This window comes from Orcinus orca, chromosome 8 (genome assembly GCF_937001465.1).
Source record: "Orcinus orca chromosome 8, mOrcOrc1.1, whole genome shotgun sequence".
NCBI lineage: Eukaryota > Metazoa > Chordata > Mammalia > Artiodactyla > Delphinidae > Orcinus > Orcinus orca.
The window spans coordinates 45,968,783-45,995,530 of NC_064566.1; the positions used below are offsets into that span (position 1 = coordinate 45,968,783).

The following is a 26,748-nucleotide window of genomic DNA, read 5'->3' on the forward strand; positions in this document are numbered from 1 at the left end:
TAGATATTAATCCCTTATTAGATGTATGATTTGCAAATATTTTCCCTCATTCTGTAGATTGTCTTTTCACTTTCTTGGTAGTGGCTTTTGATGCACAAGTGTTTTTAATTTTTTTTTTTTAGCCGTTCCCCGTGGCTTGTGGGATTTCAGTTCCCCGACCATGGATTGAACCAGGGCAACGGCAGTGAAAGCCTGGAATCCTAACCACTAGGCCACCAGGGAACTTCCAAGTGTTTTTAATTTTGAAGAAGTTCAATTAATTTTTTTCTTTCATCACTTATCATTTTGGTGTCATATGTAAGAAATAATCTCCTAATCCAATTTATCTATTTTTTCTTTCATTGCCTGTGCATTTGGTATCATACATAAGAAATAAGATCATGAAGATTTTCACCTATGTTTTATTCTAAGAGTTTCATAGTTTTAGCTCTTAAGTTTAGGTCTTTAATCCATCTTGAGCTAATTTTTATATATGGTATAAGATAAGGGTCCAACTTTATTTTTTCTCATGTGGATATACAGGTTTCCCAGCACCATTTGTTGAAAAGACAAATGAAAAGCCCTTTCCCACTGAAAGATCAAATTCTGACTGTCAAAATTTAGTTGACTATATATGTGAGGGTTTATTTCCAGATTCTCTATTTTATTCCATTGGGAATATGTATTACTTTTGTAATCTGAAATTAACTAACTAAAATAGATGGAAAGCACTGACTCTTTAGTCTATACCTGCTAACTAGGCTTCCAAAGGCACCTGGAAAAATGAGTCTCAGAAATGCAATTACCTTAACGACCAAAAAAAAAAAAAGACTTGGGGAAGGACTGACTACTTTCTTCCCATGCATGTAAAGAAATGGTTACAACCAATTTAAGTGTTACAGATAATTCATAGGTGGGGTCCAAACACCCCAGTGGATAGCCAACTTTTGCCTGATGGCCTACATGTAGTTAACAGCAGAAGGAACAGTAGCAGCAGCAGGTCCTCAAGTGAAACCCCATCCCTGTTGTGATATCCCTAGTTGCTGGAAGCTGCCTGGCTTCATTCTAGCCCTCAAAGCCTTCTCTCTTGAGAACTTTTCTAGCTCACAGGCTACAGATAAGCTACATAAGAATGTGTGCTTTAGGGTCACTATCTTTCCAGACCTGCAACTGTACAAGGTGTATTTACCCAAGCTGGGCTATAAACCCATCCAGGAATCCCAGAGCCACGGAAATGACTGCAAACTGATTAGGTGGGACCATTCCATAAGACAGCCTGAAAGCTAGTGGCTGCGTTTTTTGTTTGTTTTGGCATAAGGTAAAATTAGAAACAATAAAAATGCATGGATCTTAGGTGTTCTGTTGAGTTCTGACAGTTAGATACAACTGTGAAACCACCACTTAAAACAAGATGTAGAATAGTTCCTTCATATTTCATTCCATCAATTTCCTCCCCAGCCAAGCAGCACTTTCTGATTTCTGTCACCATGGATCGTCTAGTCTGTTCTTGGATTTCGTGTAAGTGGAATCATACGGTATATATTCTAGAAGGAATTGCTGAGTCATAGGGTAGAGGTATGTTCGACTTCATAAGAAACTGCCAAACAGTTCTTCAAAATGGTTGTAACATTCTATACTCTCACTAGTGTGTTGAATGTCCTAGTTGCTTCATTTCTTTGCCAACATTTGGTTTTGTTTGTCTTTTTTATTTTAGCCATTTCCCTGTGTCTGAAATGGTGTCTCTTTGTGATTTTAACTTGCATTTCTTTGATGATTAAAGATGTTGAGCACTTTTTCGTGTTATTGCCTTTCATGTACCTGTTTTTGTGAGGGGTCTGTTCAAATAAGCAATCAGATGATTTGATCTTTTTTTTTTTTTTTTTTTTTTTTTGCGGTGTGCGGGCCTCTCACTGTTGTGGCCTCTCCTGTTGCAGAGCACAGGCTCCGGACGCGCAGGCTCAGCGGCCATGGCTCACGGGCCCAGCCGCTCCGCAGCATGTGGGATCTTCCCAGACTGGGACACGAACCCATGTCCCCTGCATTGGCAGGTGGACTCTCAACCACTGCGCCACCAGGGAAGCCCCTGATCTGCTCATTTTTAACGGGTTGTTCACCTTTTTATTATTGATTTATAGAAGTTTGTCATATATTTTCAATACAAGTCCACTGTCAGATATAGTGTGAATATTTTTTTCCCAGTTTGGGGCTTATCTAATCTTTTACTACACATTGTCTTTGGTGAGCAGAACTAATTTTGAAGAAGTCCAATTTATCAGAAAAGAAAAAAATTTATTATTAGTGCATTTTGTATCCTGTCTAAGAAATTTTTACCTTAAGGTTGCAAAAACATTCACTTTTCTTCTAGAAGCTTTATGATTCTGAGTTTTCTATTTCAAGGTGTAGAAAACCTTCAATTTTGTTCCTTTTTTCAGGACTGTTTTGGCTATTTTAGGTCCTTTGTATTTTCATGTAAATTTTAGAATCAGATTATCTGTATCTTCAAAAATTCCTGCTGGAATTTTTATTGTGATGGTATTGAATCTATAACCGAATTTAGGAAGAATGACAGCTACTAACTGACAGACTTTTTCACTGAACAGGGTAAGGCAGCTGCAGTGAAACCCCGCACTGCCTTCAGCATAGCACAAGAAGGGTTTTTAAATGTTATTAACCAATATCATTTATTTTAAAAGAAATGAAAAATTAAACTACAAAGAGATACATTAGATTGGCAAAAATCCAAAGGTTTTACCACTATATTGACTGTCAGAAGGGGAGGAGGCACTCTCAAAGGCTGCAGCTAGGAATGTAGATGGGTATAACCCTAGAAAGGAAGTCTGGGAATATCTATCACAATTACCAATGCATATGTTTTTTCACCCAGCAATTCCACTCTAGGGATTTATCTAGTAGCAGATGTACTCACACACATGCAAAATCACATGTGCACAAGGTTATGTGTTGTTTGAAACAGCAAAAGACTTTAAATATATTATGGCATGTCCAATACAGTGGAATATGATATAGCTTAAAAAAAGAATGAGGAGGGAATTCCCTGGTAGTCCAGTGGTTAGGACTCGGTGCTTTCTCTGCCGGGGCCCGGGTTCAATCCCTGGTTGGAGAACTACGATAACTAAGATCCCTCAAGCCATGCTGCATGGCAGGAAAAAAAAAAAAAAAGAGGAAACTCTCTATAAAATGAAATAGAAAGATTTCCTAGATGTATTATTAAGGTTAAAAAAAAAAAAAAGGTGAAGACGAGTACAGAATTTACTATCATAAAAAGGGGGGCTTCCCTGGTGGCGCAGTGGTTGAGAGTCCGCCTGCCGATGCGGGGTACACGGGTTCGTGCCCCGGTCTGGGAAGATCCCACATGCCGCGGAGCGGCTGGGCCCGTGAGCCATGGCCGCTGAGCCTGCGCGTCCGGAGCCTGTGCTCCGCAACGGGAGAGGCCACAACAGTGAGAGGCCTGTGTACCGGAAAAAAAAAAAAAAAAAAAAAAGCAACTGCTTTAAAAAAAAAAAATTTAAAAAAAATAAAATAAATAAAAAATAAATAAAAAAAATTAAAAAAATAAAAAAAAATTTTAAAAAAAGGGAAGGAGGGGAAGATGACTTTATTTGTATTTGTTTGTATATGATTAATGAGTTGTTGGGAAAATTACGCAAGAAACTGATAAAAGTGGATTATCTCTATGGGGGCAGGGGTGGAAAGAAGACTTTTCACTGCCTATCTGTATATACTTTTTGACTTTTGAATTATGTGAATATATTACATATTCAAAAAATTAAATTTTGCAAATGAATTTTTTTTCTAAGTATCTGATGATGATAATGATGATAGGAAGAGCAACCATTAATGAACACTTAATATATACTTGGGCTGACTACTTTATATGCATTATCTTGCTTAATCCTTCTATTAACCTCATGGGGTAGATGCAATAATCACTCCTATTTTACAGATAAGGAAAAACTGAGACTCAGAGGGTTATGTAGCTAAGAAGTTGTAAAACTGGGATTCAATCTGAGGTTTGTGTGCTTAACCACTATATCACACTGTACATCTATGTAACGGTTTTGATATTGACATATGTATTGACTGATATAAAAGAAAAAAGCAATTACCTGCTGCCCTTCTGTACCCTCAGCGGTAACCATAGCAACAGAGTGTGTTCCTGCTGAGGAGATGACTGCATCATGAGCAGGTACTGTGATGGGCGTTCCGTCCTGTGTTACCATTGTGATGGTATTGCCAATGGCCTGCATGTCAGCTTGAGATATGTTCACCTGCAATACAATGCATTTTACAATCAGGCAATGTTTCTTGTTTTATCTGGCAGTCTTTATTAAGGGCTAGGCCTAATCCTTGTATAAGTCTACTCTGGGAGCAGATAAGCATTTTACAATGGAAAGAGGTCATCAGAAAAACTGCATATTGCTTTTTTTTTTTTAATATCTTTATTGGAAAAACTGAATATTCCTTAAATGCATTTACTCCTCTCCATCTCTACTGCCAATTTAGACCCCTATTTTTCTCTCATCTAATTTTCTACAATACAATGTCTTTCCAAATATCTAGTCTAACCCGTCCCTAATCATCCTCTACCTTGTCACCTTTCTAAAAAACAAACAAATTTCATTATGCTCCCTGCTCAAATCCCCAGTGACTCCCCATCACTACAGTTCAGACTTCTTACATGGCACTCATGACCTTTCATCATCTGGCCTTAAACAGCTTCTCCAGACTCATCTTTCACTACTTCCAAACCAGCACACAAATCTGGCACTCCAGCCACAACAGATCATTTGCATCCCCGGGACTGTCATATTCTGTTATATTTTTGTGACTTTGCCCTTTCCTTCACTCTCTGCCTGGCTAACTCATAAAAATTCTTCAAGATCTAGCTGAATGGCCATTCTCTACAAGGGCCTCCAAGATTCCTTCAGGAAGCATCATTTACCCCTTCCTCCAGGTTGCCACAACACTTTACATACCTGTCGATTATATACCCATCATTATGAGAAATTATTTTTCATTTTAGGAACGTCCCTCTCCTACTAGACTATGATACCCCCCCTTCCAGTACCCCCCACACTAACTTTACCAAAATATCTGTCATTGGGTTCAATAAATGTTTGTTTTTTAATTGACCGAAGGAATGGAATAGAAATCCCTAAAGGAAATGGGAAGGTTATATCTAGAGAAAATACAACATTGGGATGGGGAAAATAGCTGCTTTAAAACATATGAAGAGGGATTAGACACATTCTATATGGTCAGAGAAAAGCCATGAGTGGATGACACAGTGGTAAGTTTCAGTCTGATAAACCCTCAAATTATCCAGCAATGGAACAGACTGTCTCTTCAGAGAGAAACTGCCTCATCTATATGGGGGCTGCTGTAGAGGGAATTTCTCCAGCATAGGAAGGGAAGGAAGTTAGATCAAATGACCTCCACAGAGCCTATCTGTGATGACCTAATTTTTAAAAAAGGCTTAGGGTTGATGCTGAATTAAAATTGTGTTAGTAAATATGTTAAATCTTATATGCCAATGAGTGGACAAAGAGTGTTGTGTAGAATTAGTGATGTCAAAAGTAAGGGGAAGAGGAATGAATGGGATGGTACAAGTGCTTTTTATTTTCCTATCCTGAATACGTTCTGCCTTCTAGCTAACATCAGCACATTAACAGTTATCAACACAGAGGGCAAATTAATCATGGGAGGTAAAGGTCCGAGAGAGACAGGTAAGAAGAGAGTTCTCCATGGAAGAGGTAGATATAGAAGGATAAAGAACCCCATATGTCTATTTCCACCAGTTATTAAGACAACCTTAGCTAGAGCTTAAAAATGAAATCAAGTCTGAATTATTTTAGGCTAGTGGCATCTAGAAAACAATGACAAGTTTGACTATTGAACAACAGCCATTATATTGCTTTTCCTGGGGAAATCAAGATACCTCTTCTATTAATTCTGTGAAGCTAGTTAAGTGAACTCCCATGATTCCAGGTAGGGAGAGAGTCACACTCTGGAAATTTTACAGATGTGCCCATCACTGACTTGCCAGGATCTTTAATGATGTCCTCGTCACCTCAGCCAAACCTCTGCTGACTTCTCAATCCTATCCCTTCTCTGAATTGGGTTTCATATGGATCTATTACTTTTCAAGCCCTCAATTTCACTGTGGTTCTGACCTTCACCACCTCACATTTGAACAATACCCATAACACCATTTGAATTCTACAGAGTCACAAACCTTCTCTCTTTACTAATCTCCCTGCAGGTAGTCGCTTTCAACAGGCTACTAGAAAGCCTCCAGGAGATCCAGCACTGCCTACAAGCTAAACTCCAAACTCTGTGCCCCAATTCAAGGCTTTCCTCAATTGGGACCCAACCTGCCTTTCAAGCCCAGGCTCAGAGAAATATTTAACTTGTTTGACTTTTGGCGGGTACTTACATGCTGAGTCCCGTCCTGGGATATGAGTGTAACCTGTTGACTCAACCCAGACTGGGTTACTGTGGCTACTTGTGTAGACACAACATCGTCCCCTTCTACACCTGTAACATACGTGATCTGGGACCCTTTAAGAACATCTTCACTTTGACCTGTTTAAAACAAATGAATTATTCATTTGATCAAACAACCAAGCTGTTTAGAAAACAGAGGAGATTTTAAATATTACAGAGAAAACTGACAAAAGTTAAATGGCATGTGTATTAAATTCTAAATCATGTTTTTTTTTCTTTGGCCATGTGGCATGTGGGATCTTAGTTCCCTGACTAGGGATTGAACCCGAGGCCCTTGCATTGGAAGTGCAGTCTAAACCATTGGACCACCAGGGAAGTCCCTAAATTCTAAACCATGAAAATGGCTTCCAGCACCTCCTGCCAATCTCTCCACCTCCTCTTTTGCAAAGCCAAACCAAATCAAAGCAGACCAAACCAAACTTTTCCACATAAAGTGTAACTGTTCTAATTTTGAGAGACCTTGCTTATTCTCTTATTTGGAGTAATTATGTGATACCATGCATGTGTGCTGGGGCAGGGAGTGGGGGAACTGTACAGGGAGACTAACTGGCAAATAACCCTTCCAACATGGCAAGTATGCACTAAGTCCTTGCAGTCACTTAAGAAGCTGCTAAAAATGATAAGACAACCTTCATAAACATTAACCACAAAACCAGAATGGTATGTAAACACAACGTACTAACACTAAGTTACTTACTCTTTTAACACAAGTGACTGATTATAAGTCATGAGTACACAGTGACATCATTGTGTAAAGACAACGTAATGGCATATTATCTGGGTTAAGGTTAACCATTTAGTAAGTAACAGAACAGGAGCCCCCCTCCACTTCTTTATTTCACAAAGAACCAGCAAGTAAACAGCAATTTCAATAGTCAATTATTGCCATACTTGGCAACCAGGAAGATTATTGATCCCTCTCTTCTATTGCTTTCCACCTCTCATGATGCCAGAAAAAGGGTAAATATTTTTTTTTCCTTCAAAGAAGGACTTTATATGCTAATTTATGAGTACTTCTCAAAGTTGTGGTTGATGCCTACACTCATACAGCTATAGTCATCATGGTGTAATCTCTATGACACTCATTACTTCATTTCTTTTTGTTCTGTTCCATGGCTATTTATTATATTTATTATTATACCATTATTCCAATGGGTTCAAAACCTAGGGGACCATATGGGAGAAAAGGAACATAAACCCATCCTTATTCTTGGAAAAACAATCTTACTTTAATTTTTTTAACAAAATGTATATTATTATAGATTATCTTCTAGAACACAAGAAATTTTGACAATCTGAAATATCAACATTTAAGGAAGAGATTGAGGAAGCTTAAAAGAGGAACAGTCTTAAACCTAAGTTTGACATCATGAAAGTCTGCTTTCTAATTGTAACGATTTAGCAGCTGTTGTGATATCTAACAATGCACACTTACACTGCTTTGGCTAGAAAACAGCATAGCATTCAAGAGTGAAGGAATTTGGGGGAATTCCCTGGTGGTCCAGTGGTTAGGCACTTTTACTACCAGGGACCTGGGTTCAATCCCTGGTCAGGAAACTAAGATCCCACAAGCCATGTGGCGTGGCCAAAAATAAAAAAACTAAAAAATAGAAGAGTGAAGGAATTGTTATTTTCTTACTATCACATGACTGATATCTGAAAAGACAAATTAGAACTCCAGGGAATTATCTGAGTAGACAGTGAATGATCTGTTCTTTTCCTTATTCTCCAACCATTTTTTTCCTACCTAAATGTTTTTCAACACTTCAATACTAGTTGTTAAGAATGGGTAAAGATGTTTTAATTTTCAAATTTACTCCATTTAGAAGGTACTCAATGAAATAGGACAACATATGTTTCTTTTTGTTTGTTTGTTTTAGAAAAACCTACTTCATTTTACCTGTTTAACTATGCTGATTTATTTAACTGAAATCATAGAATCTAATTCTCTAAAATATTTTTTCCAAGAGTTTATCCTTATTGAAATGAATGTTTTTGTCTCCAACAACACTACTGAATAGCACATGAATCAACTAAGAGTTATCTGGGAGTGCTTCACTGCTCTTATGATTAAGACCAACATCTTAATACACCCAAATAGTCTAGGCTGCCCCTGACTTGCTGTGCAGTCTCATTTCATACCACCTTCCCAAGCAGAAGTGCCATGCTGGCCAGGCTTCTTTCAGTCTCTCCGATTTACTGTGCTCTCTCCCACCTCCGGGCTTTTCGCTTGTGCCAATCCCTCTATTTGGATCGTTCTCTTGCCTTTGCTCCCTGTTTACCACCCCCCCAACCCCCCACATCCCTGACTCTACACCAAGTTAACCCTTATTCACCCTGTAGATCTCTCCAAAAATAACTTCCTCAGGGGAGCCTTCTCTGACCTACGAGACTAGACTAACTTCCCCTCTTATATCCCAGAGCATTAAGCGCCTTTCTTTGATAGCAATTATCACAGCTGTAAATGATATGTTTGTGTGACTATTTGAAAAACTTTATGATTTGAGAAAATGCTTTAAGTCATAAATTACGTTCATAACTGCTGATTTTCAAACACAGACATAGACATACTGGAAAAAACCCTTACCTGGGGGAGGCTCAAAGAAGGCTTCCTGCTCCTCCTCGATGGGCTCAGTGTCATTGTGAGCTGTCCGTTTGTGCATGGCCAGCGTGGAGATCTGCTTGTATGTCTTCCCACAGTGGTTACAGTTGTACGGTTTGGAGTGAGTGTGAACAACATGATGTTTGTACAAACTGGAATATTCTGTGAACCTTTTGTCACACCCAGGGACTGTACAAACATATGGCTTTTCCCCTAAGAACAGCACACACATACAAAAAAATCAACTTTTACCTATGAAGGCATAATCATTCCATACCTTCTGGTGGGGGGAGGGGGGAGGGGGTGGGGGAGGAGGCAGAGAGAGGGAACCTCTAGTGGCAAAAATAAATAGCTGTCAAATCCCTTTCTATCTTGCTAGGAGGCAGTGAACAAGAAAAGACTCCTTAACTATGGTTTCAACTTGGATCAAAAGGTGGTCTGCACCCTGAGTCTCATCCCATGCCTGAATACTACTTTCCCCTTAATTACAAGGGATGTGAAAAATAAGGATGGAGATGTTTATTGCCCAGTTAACTCTAAGATTTGGTGAAACTGTTATTGTTACCTGTAACTAGATAATCTAGATATCATTAGTGATACTTTACTAATAATGGCAATAATAAATGCAATTATTAGTATAACTAATGTAGCTTACCCTAAGGGTTTTAAAAAATATATTTATTTATTTATTTTCTAAAAATTTTTATTTATTTATTTGGTTGCGCCAAGTCTTAGTTGTGGAAGGCGGGTTCCTTAGTTGGGGCTCCAAGGCTCCTTAGTTGCAGCAGGTGGGCTCCTTAGTTGTGTGGCATGCGAACTTTTAGCTGCAGCATGCATGTGGGACCTAGTTCCCTGACCAGGGATTGAACCCAGGCCCCCTGCATTGGGAGCGCAGTCTTATCCACTGCACTGCCAGGGAAGTCCCCAAATATATATATATTTATTTATTTACACTGGGTCTTAGTTGTGGCACATGGGCTCCTTAGTTGCGGCAGAAGGGCTCCTTAGTTGCGGCAGGCAGGCTCCTTAGCTGTGGCATGTGAACTCTTAGTTGTGGCATGCATGTGGGATCTAGTTCCCTGACCAGGGATTGAAACCAGGCCCCCTGCACTGGGAGCGCAGGGTCTTAACCACTGTGCCACCAGGGAAATCCCACCCTAAGGGTTTTATAAGGATAATAAACAAAGATTTTCTAAAAAGTCTATGAGACATAGTTTGGACACTTCAGTAAATCTAAAAGGACACACATTTTATATTAACTTCAGTTGACTTCTTGCATCCAATCAAAAGCTATTAAATATTCACTAAAAACAACTCAATACAAAGTAATTCTTTTTCCATGAAACAGTCTGAGAACAATGTAGGCAGTACATATATTTTTAGAACTTTTCATTATAGAAAATTTCAAACATACACAAAAGTATAGAGAAACAGTGCAATAAACCCCCATGTACCAATCATCTAGCTTCAACTATCAATTTATGGCCAATATAGTTTCATTTATTCACCACACATTTCTGCCCCCTCTTCCCACCCTGGATTATTCTGAAACAGCTCCAGATAGCATTCTATCTCATCTATAAATTTCAGATTGTATAAAAGATGGATATTTTTAAATAACAAAATTAACAATAATTATTTAATATCATAAAATATCTAGACACTGTTAATATGTAGTGGGGGGAATCTAACACTGAGAGCAAACTGGAACAAATTAACCTAACTGTAGTTTTTTTTTCTTTTATAAATTTATTTATTTATTTATTTTTGGCTGCACTGGGTCTTCATTGCGTGCTTGGGCTTTCTCTAGCTGCAGTGAGTGGGGGCTACTCTTCGTTGTGGTGTGTGGGCTTCTCATTGCGGTGGCTTCTCTTGCTGCGCAGCACGGGCTCTAGATCCCAGGCTCAGTAGTTGTGGCGCACGGGGTTAGTTGCTCCGTGGCATGTGGCATCTTCCAGGACCAGGGTTCAAACCTGTGTCCCCTGCATTGGCAGGCAGATTCTTAACCACTGCGCCACCAGCGAAGTCCCCCCAACCTTAGTTTAAATGAATACTTGTAACCACTTAGAAGGGGTATGGGAGCCAGGGCCAGGGTGGGGGGTAGCAGGGGGAGAATAAACTAATTAAAGTAACTCATACACACAGTATTTGACTAATGCTCTCAGTCTTGGACCGGGCTGGAGTGGGGAAAACTGCAAACAAATCTTCAGCTCTTCTTGGTAGGCTTGTTTATTGTAGTGCTATGGGCAAAACAACTCTGAAACTATTTTAGGTGTAATAAAGGATTAAGCAATGAATAAATGTGTCAATGTTGTTGGAAGCTAGAGCACTTACTATGGAAGAAGGGACATACAAATACGGAATGAGGGAAGAAAAGAGCTCTGTAAGATGAGCTGGAATTGGATGTACTAGTATGAACTCATATACTCTCTAAAATGTGTTTATGTGTGTATACATATGCATATCCCAGTTTGTTCTCATTTTACACCTTTCTTGGGTTAACTCCATCTTTTTCCATGGTTCTGAACCAGTAAAACCAACCACAAATATAAAATCACTAATGTAATCTGTAATATACGTCTTAGACATTAGTAATTGAAATTGCTTCTGTCCTTTGCCCAGCCTGCATTCTCAAAGCAGGGCAGGTTAAAGTTCTTATCTTGGGGAATGGTTGTGGGGGAGATATGACAAGGGCAAGGCCAGGCAGGGAAATGTCAGGCAATTCCAACTCAGAGAACCAGCCCTATTCATATTTAGGCTGGAGCAGAAACTGCCACTAGGTGGCACCAAACCACAGTCAAGATGGAAATGAATTTGTATTTTTGGTGGGAGGGGGGTTGTTTTGTGATTTTGTCTTGAAATTATACTTTTTTAAATTGAAGTATAATTGACTTACAATATTAGTTTCAGGTGTATAGCATACTGATTCAATATTTTTATACATTACAAAATGATCACCACAATAAGTCTAGTTACCATTTATGAACGTACCAAGTTATTACAATATTATTGATTATATTCCCTATGCTGTATATCCCATGACTCATTTATTTTATACCTGGAAGCTTGTACCTCTTAATCTCCCACGCCTATTTCACTCATCCCCCAACCCCCTCCCCTCTGGCAACTACCAGGTTTGTTTTCTCTATCCATGTGTCTGTTTTTGTTTTACGTTTGTCTGTTTTATTTTTAAGCTCCACATAAGTGAAATTATATGGTTTTTGTCTTTCTCTGTCTGACTTATTTCACTTAGCTTAATACCCTCTAGGTATCCATGTTGTCACAAATTGCAAGATTTCATTCTTTTTTATGGCTAATATTCCATTGTATGTGTATCACATCTTTTTTTTTTAATATTTATTTATTTGGCTGCACTGGGTCTTAGTTGTGGCATGCGGGATCTTTTAGTTGCAGCATGTGGGATCTTTAGTTGCAGCATGCACGATCTTTTAGTTGTGGCATGCAGGATCTTTAATTGCGGCATGCAAACTCTTACTTGAGGCATGTGGGATCTAGTTCCCTGACCAGGGATTGAACCCGGGCCCCCTGCATTGGGAACATGGAGTCTTAGCCACTGGACCACCAGGGAACTCCCTATGTGTATCACATCTTTATCCATTCATCTATCAATGGATACTTAGGTTGCTTCCATATCTTGGCTACTGTAAATAATGCTGCAATGAACACAGGGGTGTATATATCTTTTTGAATTAGTGTTTTTGTTTTCTTCATTAAAATACCCAGAAGTGTAATTGCTGGATTGTATGGTAGTTCTATTTTTAATTTTTTGAGGAACCTCCATACTGTTTTCCATAGTGGCTGTACCAATTTACATTCCCACCAACAGTGCAATAGGATTTTCTCTTCTCCACATCCTTCCTCATGACTAACTTGGTCACCAGGTCCTTTGCTGTTACCTCTTCAATGTCTTTCATTTTTATCCTTCTCCATCTCACTCACTTCAAATATTCGAACGGCCCTTAATCAGTCTCCTTGCTTATGGTCTCATCTCCCTTTAACTTCTTTCTATGGTATTGACAGAGTGATTTTTTTCCTAAAAAAACAAATTTTCTTTAAATCCTCTTAAGGCTTCCCCTCTGTCCATAGCAGTATTCAAAACTTGTGAATGTACCAGTTTCAAAGGAAAGGGATTGTTGTAAATGCCTGAAAACATTTCCAGAGATATCCAGGGGTCTGCAGAATGCAGACTAACTTACGCAACCAAAGTTCCATTCTTCAAAAATGTCTTTTCATTTTGAATTATCACAAGTTTACTCTTAATATCAGTAATAAAAACAATACATTAAAAATCTCGCTCTCATTCACCTTTCCACTCACATCAAAAATACAACCATCTGGGCTTCCCTGGTGGTGCAGTGGTTGACAGTCCGCCTGCCGATGCAGGGGACACGGGTTCGTGCCCTGGTCTGGGAAGATCCCACATGCTGCGGAGCGGCTAGGCCCGTGAGCCATGGCCACTGAGCCTGCGTGTCCGGAGCCTGTGCTCCGCAACGGGAGAGGCCACAAGAGTGAGAGGCCCGCATACCGCAAAAAAACAAAAAAAAAAAACAAAAAAAAAACAACCATCTGAAACTAACACAATATTATAAATCAACCATACTTCAAATAAAAAAAAATACAACCACAAAGTGGAGAATCAAAATTAAAACGTTTTAAGAGGAGGGTGGGACGAACTGGGAGACTAGGATTGATATATATACACTACCATGCGTAAAACAGATAGCTAGCAGGAACATGCTATAAAGGACAGGAAGCTCAGCTCGGTGCTCTGTGGCGACCTAGATGGGTGGGATGGGGGAGGGTGGGAGGGAGGTCCAAGAGGGAGGGGATATAGGTATACATATAGCTGATTCACTTCATTGTACAGCAGAAACTAACACAACATTGTAAAACAATTATACTCCAATTAAAAAAAAAATTTTTAAGTTTTGGGTAATTCCCCAGCAGTCCAGTGGTTAGGACTCAGTGCTTTCACTGCAGGGGGCCGGGTATGATCCCTGGTTGGGGAACTAGGAATCCTGCAAACCATGAAGCGTGGCCAAAAAAAAAAAAACTAAAAACTTTTGAGCTGCAAATGACACCATCAAGAAATTGAAAAAAAAACGAAAACAAAAAACCCACAATAACAGGAAAAAATGTCTGTAAATCACATACCTAACAAGGGACTTGTATGCAGAATATAATAAAGAATTCTTATAACCCAACCAAAAAAAAGGCAACCCAATTTAAAAAATGGGCTAAGAATCTGAACAGACATTTCCCCCCAAAATACATACAAATGGCCAATAAGCACATAAAAAGATGCTCAACATCATTAGCAAACTAGGAAAATACAAATCAAAAGCACAATGAGGTAGATACCACTTCACACACACTATGATGGCTAAAATCAAAAAGAGAGATAACAACAACTGTTTGCTAGGATGTGGAGAAATTGGAACCCTCATACATTGCTGGTGAGAACGTAAAATGTTGCAGCCACTTTGGAAAACAATTTGGCAGTTCCTCAAAATGTTAAACAAAGTTATCATAAGATCCAACAATTCCACTCCTAGGTGTATACCCAAGAGGAATAAAAACATATATCCAAAAAAAAGAAAAAAATGGAATTCCCTGGTGGTCCAGTGGTTAGGACTCTGCATTCTCACTGCCAAGGGCCTAGGTTCAATCCCTGGCAAGGGAACTAAGATCCCAAGAACTGTGTGGTACAGCCAAAATAAAAACACCACACATCCAGACAAAAAATTGTACATGAATACTCCAGCAGCATTATTCATAATAGCCAAAAAGTGAAAATAACTGGTAAATTGATAAATAAAATTTGATGCATTCATATAAAGGAATACTAGTCAGTAATTAAAAAGGAAAGAACTATTGATATGACATGGCTGAACCTCAGTACTATTATGCTAAGGGAAAGAAACCAGACAATAAACACCATATACTGTACATCTATATGAAATATTCAGAATGGGAAAATCCATAATTGCTTATGGCTGGGGGGTAGGGTGGGAGAAGACTGCTAACAAGTATGGAGTTTCTTTCAGGTGAGATGAAAATGTTCTAAAATTGGATTTTGGTGATGGTTGTACAACCCTGTGAATATAATAAAAAACAATGAATCATATACTTTAAATAGATGAATTGTACAGTTCGTGAATTATATCTCAATAAAGCTGTTAAAAATATATATCCATAGACACTCTGCAATAATCATGTCTACTATGCCTCCCTAAATCAACTGTCCTGGAAAATATCTTGTCTGTCTCTGTATTTCTGGTGCCTGGCAGGGGAACAAAGAGCAGATGGTCAATAACTGTTGAATAAATAAATGTAAAAATGCTAAGGTGGGGCTTCCCTGGTGGCGCAGTGGTTGAGAGTCCGCCTGCCGATGCAGGGGACACGGGTTCGTGCCCCGGTCCGGGAAGATCCCACATGCCGCGGAGCGGCTGGGCCCGTGAGGCATGGCCGCTGAGCCTGCGTGTCCGGGGCCTGTGCTCCGCAACAGGAGAGGCGACAACAGTGAGAGGCCCGCATACCGCAAAAAAAAAAAAAAAAAAATGCTAAGGTGAAGTTTTTTCAAGTTGCATAATCCATTTCTACCATGCCAAGTGGCAGGAAGGAGGGAAGAGATTACTTGTAAATGGTTTATAGGAGAGGCAGGAATTCAATTGAGCCTTGAAAGACAGAAGACCAAGAACTAGAGACCGTTACCTGTGTGTATCCTCACATGGTTTTTATAATTGGTTGCACTGGCAAATGCCCTCCCACATCCTGGTTCTGTGCAGTAATAAGGTCTTTCTCCTGTGTGTGTCCTAATATGCACTTTTCTGATATTCGATGTTGTGAAAGACCGACCACAGCCTTCAAAGTGACATTTAAAGGGCCTTTCTCCTGAAAACACGAAGGGAAATACATTAAATGGTGCAAAAATACACAGAAAATTGAAATGTCTTATCCTTCAATTCTGCTTAGGATCATTCATGCTCAGACTCTAGCCTTTTTGTATTGAACTTCCCTTTGAGTTTTTATCTCTTTTTTTCTGTCAACAGCATCATCTACTCCAAACTTAAATTTACATAGGAAAATCTGAATAGTATTCAAAACTCATCACTGATTACATGACTTTCCAAAATGGAATTACCCAGAAAGGCATATTAAAAAATGAGCTGAGAAAAGAAGACAAAGAAATACATATCATAAAGAAATACAAAAGAAAAATAGAGTTTGGAATAAGGATTAAGTTAGAACAACCCTAGAATCCCCTAAAAGCTTACCTCCTACTTTATTCTATAATACTTGAAGAAAAAGAATTTTTGGTCCTTTTAAAATCTAGTGTCTAACGCATAATATGAATCAAAAATCCTTGCTGAATATATTACTATTCTCAGGAGCTTGGAGACGCTTGCCTCTGATATAACAGATAAAACTAAGAGCACGAATGAAATAGAAGCAGGGACCTACAGCTTTGTTCCTGAACACTGTAAAGTAAAGCCGATTTGGGATCATATTTGAACTAAAAGTTAAACTTTAATGACTGGAAGAATCCTCCATGAAAATCTGCTAAACTATCTCAGAATACTTAGAAGTATTTGGGGACAAAGCGATAACACTATGTTTAAAACATCTGCAGTAAAATCTCAAACTAAAGGACCTTATGCTATACTACTTAGTCAACAGCTTATAATAGCATCTCTTATCAACAGTTTCTGAAACTCTTCCAGCTCTGATCCAAAGCAAATAATTACCTTTATATTACCAATCTGCAAATAATCAAGTACAAGGAGGGGAGGGGAGGGGAGGGAAGATAAGAACAAAGTACCCTTTAGGAAAAGCAGAGAAGGAATTTAAGGACAGGGGAGATGATCTCAAGGAAGTAACAAGCCTTTCTTTCTGTGGGGCTGTGAGGGGTTCAGACACTTTTTTTAGAAGCAGCTTAATGCAGAAGAAGCAGTACTAAACTGAGAAGGAATTGGGTGCCTTAGGTTCTGGTCTCTGTTGCGCTACTAAGTAGATGTATAATCCTAGGTAAATAAGACTGTTGCTCAGATAATTCCTGAAAACTGAGAGGGTTGGTGGTCTAGGGCCATCGTTAATCTCTTGGAACATGAACCCCTTTGAGAATCTAACAGCGTTACAGGCCCTCATCCTGGAAAGAAGCATACATGCACGAATGGCAAATTGCATGGAGTTTTGGGAGTTTAAGAGAAGCCCTTGACGTTGACTCCCTGAAACGCTTCCAGAAACTACTTCCCCAAGTTCCTTCCTGCAGATTAAGAACTCCTTGCCTAGATATGACATTTCTTCACACCAGTACCTGTATGAGTTCTGATATGTTTTTGTAGATCTCCTGAAGTTTTGAAAGATTTAGTACAATTATCTTCTGAACACCGATATGGCTTTTCTCCTGTATGAGTTCTGACATGACTTTTTAATCCATAACCTTTAAGAAAAATTTAAAAGAAATGTAATTACACAAGACCCTTCTAAGCATGCCCACTGAGATTAAGTTATTGAAAAATACAGTAAACACCAAGGATATAATACTAGGCAAACACAACAGAATAACTATTAAAAAGGTACAAGAGTATGACAACTCAGGACTGTCCTGCTGAAAATTCAATAGTTTCATCTCTGTCTAGAAGAGATTGTGTGCTTCTTTTTTAAAGTGCCCCAATCTTATTAGATGTTTACAACTCATACCCCAAAATCTTGAAGTAGAATCAAGACACGATACCCGGAGAAAACCATAATTCAAAAAGATACATGCACTGCAATGTTCACTGCAGCACTATTTACAATAGCCAGGATATGGAAGCAACCTAAACGTCCATCAACAGAGGAATGGATTAAGAAGATATGTACATATATACAATGGAATATTACTCAGCCATAAAAAAGAACAAAATAATGCCATCTGCAGGAACATGGATGGACCTAGAGATTGCCATACTGAGTGAAGTAAGTCAGACACAGAAAGACAAATATCATATGATATTGCTTATATGTGGAATCTAAAAAAAAGGGTACAAATAAACTTATTTACAAAACAGAAGTAGAGTCACGATGTAGAAAACAAACTTACGGTTACCAGGGGATAAGTGGGGGGTGGGAGGGATAAATTGGGAGACTCAGAATGACATATACACACTACTATATATAAAATAACTAATAAGAACCTGTTGCATAGCATAGGGAACTCTACTCAATACTCTGTAATGGCCTATATGGGAAAAGAATCCAAAAAAAAAAAAAGGGGAGAGTGGATATATGAATATGTATAACTGATTCATTTGCTGTACACCTGAAACTATCACAACACTGTAAATCAACTATACTCCAATAAAATTTTTTTTAAATAAATAAATGAATAAATGGATGAATACAGGAAAAAAACTTATAGAATGTTACAATTAATATTTGTACAGTAACTGTATGTAAATTTTACCTCAAAAAAGAAATGTAAACAAATATTGATATGCATGCTGAACTGTTTATGGTGGTATACTCTAACATTTTTCATTTATATAAATGTTTGTAAATTTTCATAATAAAAAAGAAAAAATCCTGAGAAACAAAACCAAAAAGAATTGTGACATGGAAAGAGGAATAGGGTGAAGTCAGGAGGCCTGGCAACAGTTCTGGCCCTCTTGGATGTGTACCTGGGAGGGACCCGTCCCACTGCTAAGCCCCTGTTTCCCATGGTTCCCCCTAAGGTCTGTCCTAATGTTAAACTCTGTGTCAGCTTTAATGCTCGACTTTTGTTTTTCCTGCTAAAAGAAAGCAGAGTGTGGAGTGAAATAACAAACACAGTAGGCAGAAACAGGTCTGAGGAGCAAAATGAGAACACAGAGAGAGAACAGAGCAAGCAGGACAAAACGCAGTAAGGGAGAGATTGGAAAACTAGTCACTGTGTGCCCACTAATTCAGACCAAGGCAAGGGGTCAGTTCCTGCCTCTGACCCGTCTCTGCTTGACCCCCAAGTGGAACCAAGAAACAAAGAAAATTCATGTTTTTACCTGTTGCAAATGCTTTCCCACAGCCTGCATGCTCACACTGATAAGGCCGGTCTCCTGTGTGTGATCGCTCATGCACCTGTTATTAAAACACGGGCATGAGTTTATTTCCTTGAGGCACTCCACAGGTGGATGGTCTCCACAGAGACATTTTTATTTCCCCACTGCTGAATTATGTTGTTGCTTGTATGTTATTTTTGAAAAACAAAAGATAACTTCTTTTCTCAAAAACTACAGGTCAATAATTCTCAATATAGACCAAATGTTGTACATTAAGAAGTACTCATTTTAAATAAGGAACAGGGGACTTCCCTGGTGGCACAGTGGTTAAGAATCCGCCTGCCAATGCAGGGGACACGGCTTCCATCTCTGGTCCGGGAAGATCCCACACGACACAAAGCAACTAAGCCCGTGCGCCACAACTACTGAGCCTGCACTCTAGAGCCCGTGAGCCACAACTACTGAAGCCTGCGTGCCACAACTGCTGAGCCCACGTGCTGCAACTACCGAAGCCCACGTGCCTAGAGCCCATGCTCCATAACAAGAGAAGCCACCACAATGAGAAGCCACTCGCCGCAACTAGAGAAAGCCCGTGTGCAGCAACGGAGACCCAACGCAGCCAAAAATAAAAATATATATATATATATATATATAAATTAAAAAATAAGAGGTTCAAGTTTTTCTAGAGTGGTCAAAGGTGTTTGAATGGAACATGTACCTGGTGAGACGCAGGAGTACAAGGAGACGCTACACAACATAAGGCTAAGAGTGTGGAGGCTGCTGGCAGAGGGGCCTCAATCTGAGGCAAGGCTTCACTGCTGACTAGTGGTGTGGCCATGGCACTTGCCTTCTCTCAGCCTCAAAGTCCTCTCTGTAAAGTGGGGACATAATAGTACCTACGATAGAGGGCTGCTGTGACAAATGAATACTCATGACAATGGCCAACATTTACTGAACCTTTACCACATGCCAGGCCATTCTCTTCAGTACTTTACATGTACAGAATTAACTAACTTAATTCTCACAACCACTCATTGAGGGAGGTACTTTTATCATCCAATATTATAGATAAGGAAAATGAGGTACTTAAGAGGTCAAGTAACATGTAAACACTGATAAGTAGTGGAGATGGGCTCTAGGGATGTTATTCCAAATATGCTAAATGCACACTTCCTGACACATTGTGAGTTATTCAATAAATGTTAGCTATTATTTTTATGGGTCATGGTATGTTGTGTTTAGCTGCAATCAAAATACTTGGCCTATGTATTTGACAGACAGGACAAATTAACACCAACTTTCACTATATTTCAGCAAATCACTGTTAACGGAATGATTACACATATATCTCCCATGTAATTACATAGATTTCACATTTGAGAAAACTGTATTCAAATATGTAGAGTACCCCTATCATGTGTCACATAGTATGCTGGACCTGAGGGAGCCAGAGATGAAAAAAGCATAGTCCAAGCCCTCAAAGAGTTCAGTTTCTAAAATCTGCATAGGCTTTTGTGTTAGTGTATTTGTATCTTGATAGGTGGGGGAGAACAATGGTGTTTGAATACTGCAAACACATTATATTGGCATTTAATGCCCTATTCTCATAACTAGACACAGCCTTTCCTTCATATATACCTTAAGATGATGAGCTGTTGTATATAATTTTCCACATCCGTCATAGCCACATCGAAAGGCCTTCTCTCCACTCTGTTGAGACTTAGCAGTTACTCTCGTTGCATGTCCTTGTAAGACAATCTAGATGAAACAAAAAGTATGATTTAAATTATTTATACAGAAATAAAGTAGATGAAATTACAATTTTCAGGATAAAAAAGATAAAACTGTAATGTGGTTTTCCAGACTCAGGTCATCATTTTATGAAGATTCTATCATGCTGAGCCAGTTAGGTTAATTCTGTTCCATGGCTGAAGTCAGCAGCTCTGGAAGAAGTCAAAAGGAGATCCACAAGGGGGCATAGTCAGCGCTCACAGGTCGATTCCCACTCTAGAAAAGTCAAGCCAGGGAGCATCCATCAATGCATTATATGCAGGTGTTCCTTGACATACTCCAGGGAATTAAGAGTGTGTGTGTGTGTGTGTGTGTGTGTGTGTGTGTGTGTGTGTGTGTGTGTGTGTGTGTGTGTGTGTGTGTGTGTGTGTGTGTGTATTTATAATGTATATATGTATTTTAGGACATATGTTCTAAACAATGTAAAAATCATTTTCAATTTCAAAAGCAAAGGAAAAGAGGGGGTTAGGTCATTTGAGTCGCCTGTGGGAGGCATTACAATCCATATGATCCTAGTCTATACTTACATAGTGTTAAGTAGAAGATCACTTCCCTGGAACTCAACACAAGACTTTAAACAACTGCACTGATGTTAGAGGTTTTTTAAAGATTATGACCTATTTTAGAAATTGAGGTACCATGAAAATTGAAGAATAACTTTCTACTCTGTGGGAATGTGGTGATGGTGCTGCCACATCCTATCTGTGCAGATTGCCATACTTGGCTCAAAAATGACTCTGGGACTTCCCTGGTGGCGCAGTGGTTAAAAATCCGCCTGCCAATGCAGGGGACACAGGTTCGAGCCCTGGTCCAGGAAGATCCCACATGCCGTGGAGCAACTAAGCCTGTGCACCACAACTACTGAGCCTGAGCTCTAGAGCCGTGAGCCACACTACTGAGCCCATGCACCCACAGCCCATGCTCCGCAATAAGAGAAGCCACCACAACGAGAAGCACGTGCACTGCGACCAAGGGTAGCACCCGCTCACCACAAGTAGAGAAAGCCTGCGCAGCAACGAAGACCCAATGCAGCCAAAAATAAATAAATAAAAATAAATTGTTTTTAAAAACTGCCAAGCCAAAGGACTTTGATCTCCAATGTAAATAAAATTAGTTTTTAATGAAGTCAAAACTAATGGAAACCATGAAAAAGGACCTTGGATTCTAACAGAACATGTAAAGCATCAACAATGCTGCATGATGCTAACACATTTACAAATTACATTCTCATGTGTTACCTAAAATATTAATCAAATGAAACTCTCATTTGGTTTTCATAACCCCACGAGATGGGTAAGGCAAAGATTATTGTTCTCATTTAGCTAATAAGTCTCAGATCCAGAGAAATTAAGTAATTTGCCCACAGTCACACAGATACTACATAGCAGAATGGAAGCTCGACTGAGATGTTTTTATTACAAATTACATGTTACTTTAATAGCACGCTGTTCTGCTTAACTAAGGGTGGTGTAGCTGAAGGGCAATGACAACAGTCATAGCCTCCCTGAAACACACATATCCCATCATCCTTATGGTTCTTACAACTGAACACATGGGCAACCTTAAACAGAGTACTTCAGATGAGTGTTTTCAAATTCGGTACAACTGGGGCTTCCCTGGTGGCGCAGTGGTTGAGAGTCCACCTGCCGATGCAGGCGACACAGGTTTGTGCCCTGGTCCGGGAAGATCCCACATGCCGCGGAGCAGCTGGGCCCGTGAGCCATGGCCGCTGAGCCTGCGTGTCCGGAGCCTGTGCTCCGCAACGGGAGAGGCCACAACAGTGAGAGGCCCGCGTACCACCAAAACAACAAAACAAAACAAAACAAATTCGGTACTGCTGACATTTTGAACAGAATAATCCTTTGTTGTAGTGGGGCTGTTCTATGCCTTGCAGGACATCTACCCAGAATACGTCCCCAATTGTGACAACCAAACTTGTCTTCAGACACTGCCAAATGTCCCCCAGGGGGCAAAACTGCCTTCCCACAAGCGCATTAAGTTTTAGATACTCTAGGTCTTTCTTGTTCTATGAAATCTGGTTTCAAGTAAGAGATCAGCTCAGCAGCACAACTAGTATGCTTAGGTTATAGATGAAAGAAAAAGCTCTAAACTGTAAGCATCACAATGAAAAAAAATCTAAAGCTTTGAAACAAGACTGTAAAAAAAAATCTATCACATTAGGTATAGACCTCTTTACTTTAAAGTTCAGCCAGACACAGAGTTACAACTTCTTAAGCAACTCTGGCAGAAGTAGGATGAGTACTAAGAGACAAACCAAGACGTTACAGGTCCTGCTTATTTGCAGCGGTTCTTCTGGGATATTTTGACCTTTTAATACCACGTATTGGGTCCTCAACCTCAACTATGGTACTCAATTGTTTTGGAGGATAGAAGATTTAGAAACTTCTGGTCTAGCACTTAATGAAGAGAAATATGAGTCACAAATACAAGCCACATATATAATTTTTTTTTTGGCCGTGGTGGGTCTTCGTTGCTGCGCACGGGCTTTCTCTAGCTGTGGCGAGCAGCGGCTACTCTTCGTTGCAGTGCGCAGCCTTCTCATTGAGGTGGTTTCTCTTGTTGTGGCTCACGAGCTCTAGGCACACAGGCTTTAGTAGTTGTGGTGCACGGGCTTAGCTGCTCCGCGGCATGTGGGATCTTCCCAGGGATGGAACCTGTGTCCCCTGCACCGGCAGGCAGATTGTTAACCACTGCACCACCAGGGAAGTCCCCACATATATAATTTAAAATGTTCTAGTAACTACATTTTAAAAGGAAAAAGAAACAGGTGAAATTAATTTTAGTAATTATTTTATTTTACCTAGTATGTCCAAAATATTATCATTTAAACATGTAATCAACAGGAGACATTATTAATGAGATATTTTACATTCTTTTTTTTTTTTTTTTTTTTTTTTTTTTTTGCTGTATGCGGGCCTCTCACTGTTGTGGCCTCTCCGTTGCGGAGCATAGGCTCCGGACGCGCAGGCTCAGCGGCCATGCCTCATGGGCGCAGCCGCTCCGCGGCATGTGGGATCTTCCCGTACCAGGGCACGAACCCGCGTCCCCTGCATTGGCAGGTGGACTCTCAACCACTGCGCCACCAGAGAAGCCCTACATTCTTATTTTCATTGTAAGTCTTTTAACTCTGGTATGTATTTTACACTCACGGCACATGCCAATTCTGACTAGTCACATTTCAAGTGCTCAGTAGCGACAACATTTTGGACAGCATAGATCTAGTCTGTAAGGAGAGGTACAAAGGGAAAAGGAGAAAAAGCTACAGTCAGAACAAAAATCCTATTCAACTTTCTTCATTTTCTTTGTCTATTGGCACAAACACCAAATGGTTATATATCTGCAGATAAAGAGTAAGCGTGCTTTTTACGACATTCTGTTTCAGCAGTTCTGAATTCCTAGTATGTTTCTGGGTTCAGAAATTAATTATTGATCGTAATAGAATTTTATGCTAATAGTATAATGTTATACGGACCAATGGTAAATTCACTCATTTTTTGTAAGACCTATTCTAGTTTATTACAAGTGTAGTTACAACTGTCTTTCTTTAAAAATATTCTATTATTTAAAAACTTAATTGTTAGTCACTAATAAGAGACAGAACCCTATTGGGCCACTCCAAGGCATTGACCTACATCTCTTGTATATATTTACACTGTGTTTGCATTTTAGTAGAGTTTGACTTTGATAGATTTGACATACTGCAGTATAAAAAATATTAAAGTCTCATTTTATGAATTCAAAGACTTGAAAATTTTGCCAAGAATCATGTAGTTTCAAAGCTGGTGGGCTTAATGATTTACAAACTGTGTTTATATTACTGCTACTTCATGGCATCACTTCAGTGATAAATAGAAATACTGGCTATCCAGTAATGTTAAAAGCATCAAATTTTTACCAGTGATTTCTTTTATTATTATTTTATTTATTTATTTATTTATCTTTTGCAGTACACGGGCCTCTCACTGTTGTGGCCTCTCCCGTTGTGGAGCACAGGCTACGGACACGCAGGCTCAGTGGCCATGGCTTATGGGCCTAGGCGCTCCGCGGCATGTGGGATCTTCCCCGACCGGGGCACGAACCCGCCTCCCCTGCATCAGCAGGCGGACTCTCAACCACTGTGCCACCAGGGAAGCCCTCTTTTATTATTTATTATTATTATAAATATAAAATCTTCTTGATAACCCCCAACAGTACTACTCAATGGCATTAAGTAGTGATGCTAATGCTCAAGTTAAAAAGTGTTGCCTGAAGCAATAACTTTAGGAGTTAAATATGATAAAACACTTGGAAGAGTGCAAAAAACTAGGAGGGAGCAGTCAGCCAAATACTAGAGATAATTGCTGAGAAAAAAAGTAGCAGCATTAAAGCAGTAATATACTACAGTGATTATATAAGCTCCAAGAACATCCACCCACGCAAACACCAACCCCTCAAACAAACACAAAAACACATAATTCATAACAGAGTCTTGAAATTTGCCTTGTAGATCTCCCAGAATGCATCTGTGACTACTCTGTACTTAACTACAAACCTTGGCGAGGCTCTGCAGCTCTAGGCTGTTATTTGGGTAAGGGATAGCCAAGGACTGGACCCAAGGTGAGCATCTGAATCAAGGGCAGCCAACCAGTGGCCATCTGCAGCCCAGGAAGGAGTCTGGCAGAAGCAGTAAAAACAGCTTTGCCCAGAAGGAACAATGACAATTAGCTAGACTGGACCTTCTCTCCAGGAGTTGAAAAGGAAAGTATGGAGGGAATCAGTTGTAAACAGAAGAAACAAAAACATATAAAAAACAAAGTAGCAAGGGTTAGTCAGTCACAGTAAGGGTGAAGGCCCAGAAAAAGGATCCACAAGCTGCCGAGGGTGGGGCAGACAGAAGACCGCCTGGTCTCCAAAACTGTTTTGGACTCCAGAACACAAGCTTCATCTGGATTTCTGTGATATTTCTATTTCTTTAGTGCCACTTTCATCCATATAATGAATTCTGAGACCTGAGGAGGTAATCTGAGAAAGCTGCTGCCTAATGCATACACTGTTTTTCTGAATTGGTAAGATATTCCTAGGGAGGTAGTGAGTTCTTGCTTTCATCCCTAGAAGGGCTCAGAAATGCTAAGAGAAAGAGATTCTGATATAAAAAAGTAGCCTTACATACCTGCATTTTTTTCTCTTGCTCATTTTCTCCAATCATTCCTGAACCTGTTACGCTTTCACTTCCATCAATGGACACCTACAGGAATAAAATAAAGCTTAAAAAAATTTTCACATATTGATAACTGTTTAGGCTGGGAGATAAGTACATGGGTACATTATCATTTATTTCTGTGTGTGTTTGAAAATTTCCATTATAAAAAATGGGGGAAAAACCTTTTAAATTATATAAATGATATAATTTCAATGCAGGGAAAAAAACACAGCCCTTTTGATGTAAAACTTAATTGAGGGGCTTCTCCGGTGGTGCAGTGGTTGAGAGTCCACCTGCCAATTTGAGGGGCTTCTCCGGTGGCGCAGTGGTTGAGAGTCTGCCTGCCGATGCAGGGGACACGGGTTCGTGCCCCGGTCCGGGAAGATCCCACATTCCGCGGAGCGGCTGGGCCCGTGAGCCATGGCCGCTGAGCCTACGCGTCCGGAGCCCGTGCTCCGCAGCAGGAGAGGCCACAACAGTGAGAGGCCCGAGTACCGCAAAAAAAAAAAAAAAAACTTAATTGAGATTTTCCTTCACCTTTCCAAACTCTAGTTTCTACTTTATAATTCATAAGCAGTTCCATCTATACCTCATTGCTTCTTTTATGGCAC

At 39.7% G+C, this 26,748-nt stretch overlaps 1 protein-coding gene across 5 annotated transcripts in view; it reads right to left on the reverse strand.

Annotated features, from left to right (window-relative positions):
- The window catches only part of ZNF143 (zinc finger protein 143), a 54,770-nt gene that overhangs the window by 8,158 nt on the left and 19,864 nt on the right, over positions 1-26,748 (reverse strand). For all 5 annotated transcript variants that reach the window (XM_033404550.2, XM_033404548.2, XM_033404547.2 and 2 more), the window contains 8 exons: positions 26,108-26,182; positions 20,785-20,904; positions 19,150-19,225; positions 17,448-17,573; positions 15,845-16,024; positions 9,095-9,322; positions 6,437-6,585; positions 4,107-4,268 (listed from right to left, as the gene is read on the reverse strand). In XM_033404550.2, coding sequence (XP_033260441.1) covers positions 4,107-4,268; positions 6,437-6,585; positions 9,095-9,322; positions 15,845-16,024; positions 17,448-17,573; positions 19,150-19,225; positions 20,785-20,904; positions 26,108-26,182 — 1,116 coding nt within the window. The remainder of the gene's footprint in view (positions 1-4,106; positions 4,269-6,436; positions 6,586-9,094; positions 9,323-15,844; positions 16,025-17,447; positions 17,574-19,149; positions 19,226-20,784; positions 20,905-26,107; positions 26,183-26,748) is intronic.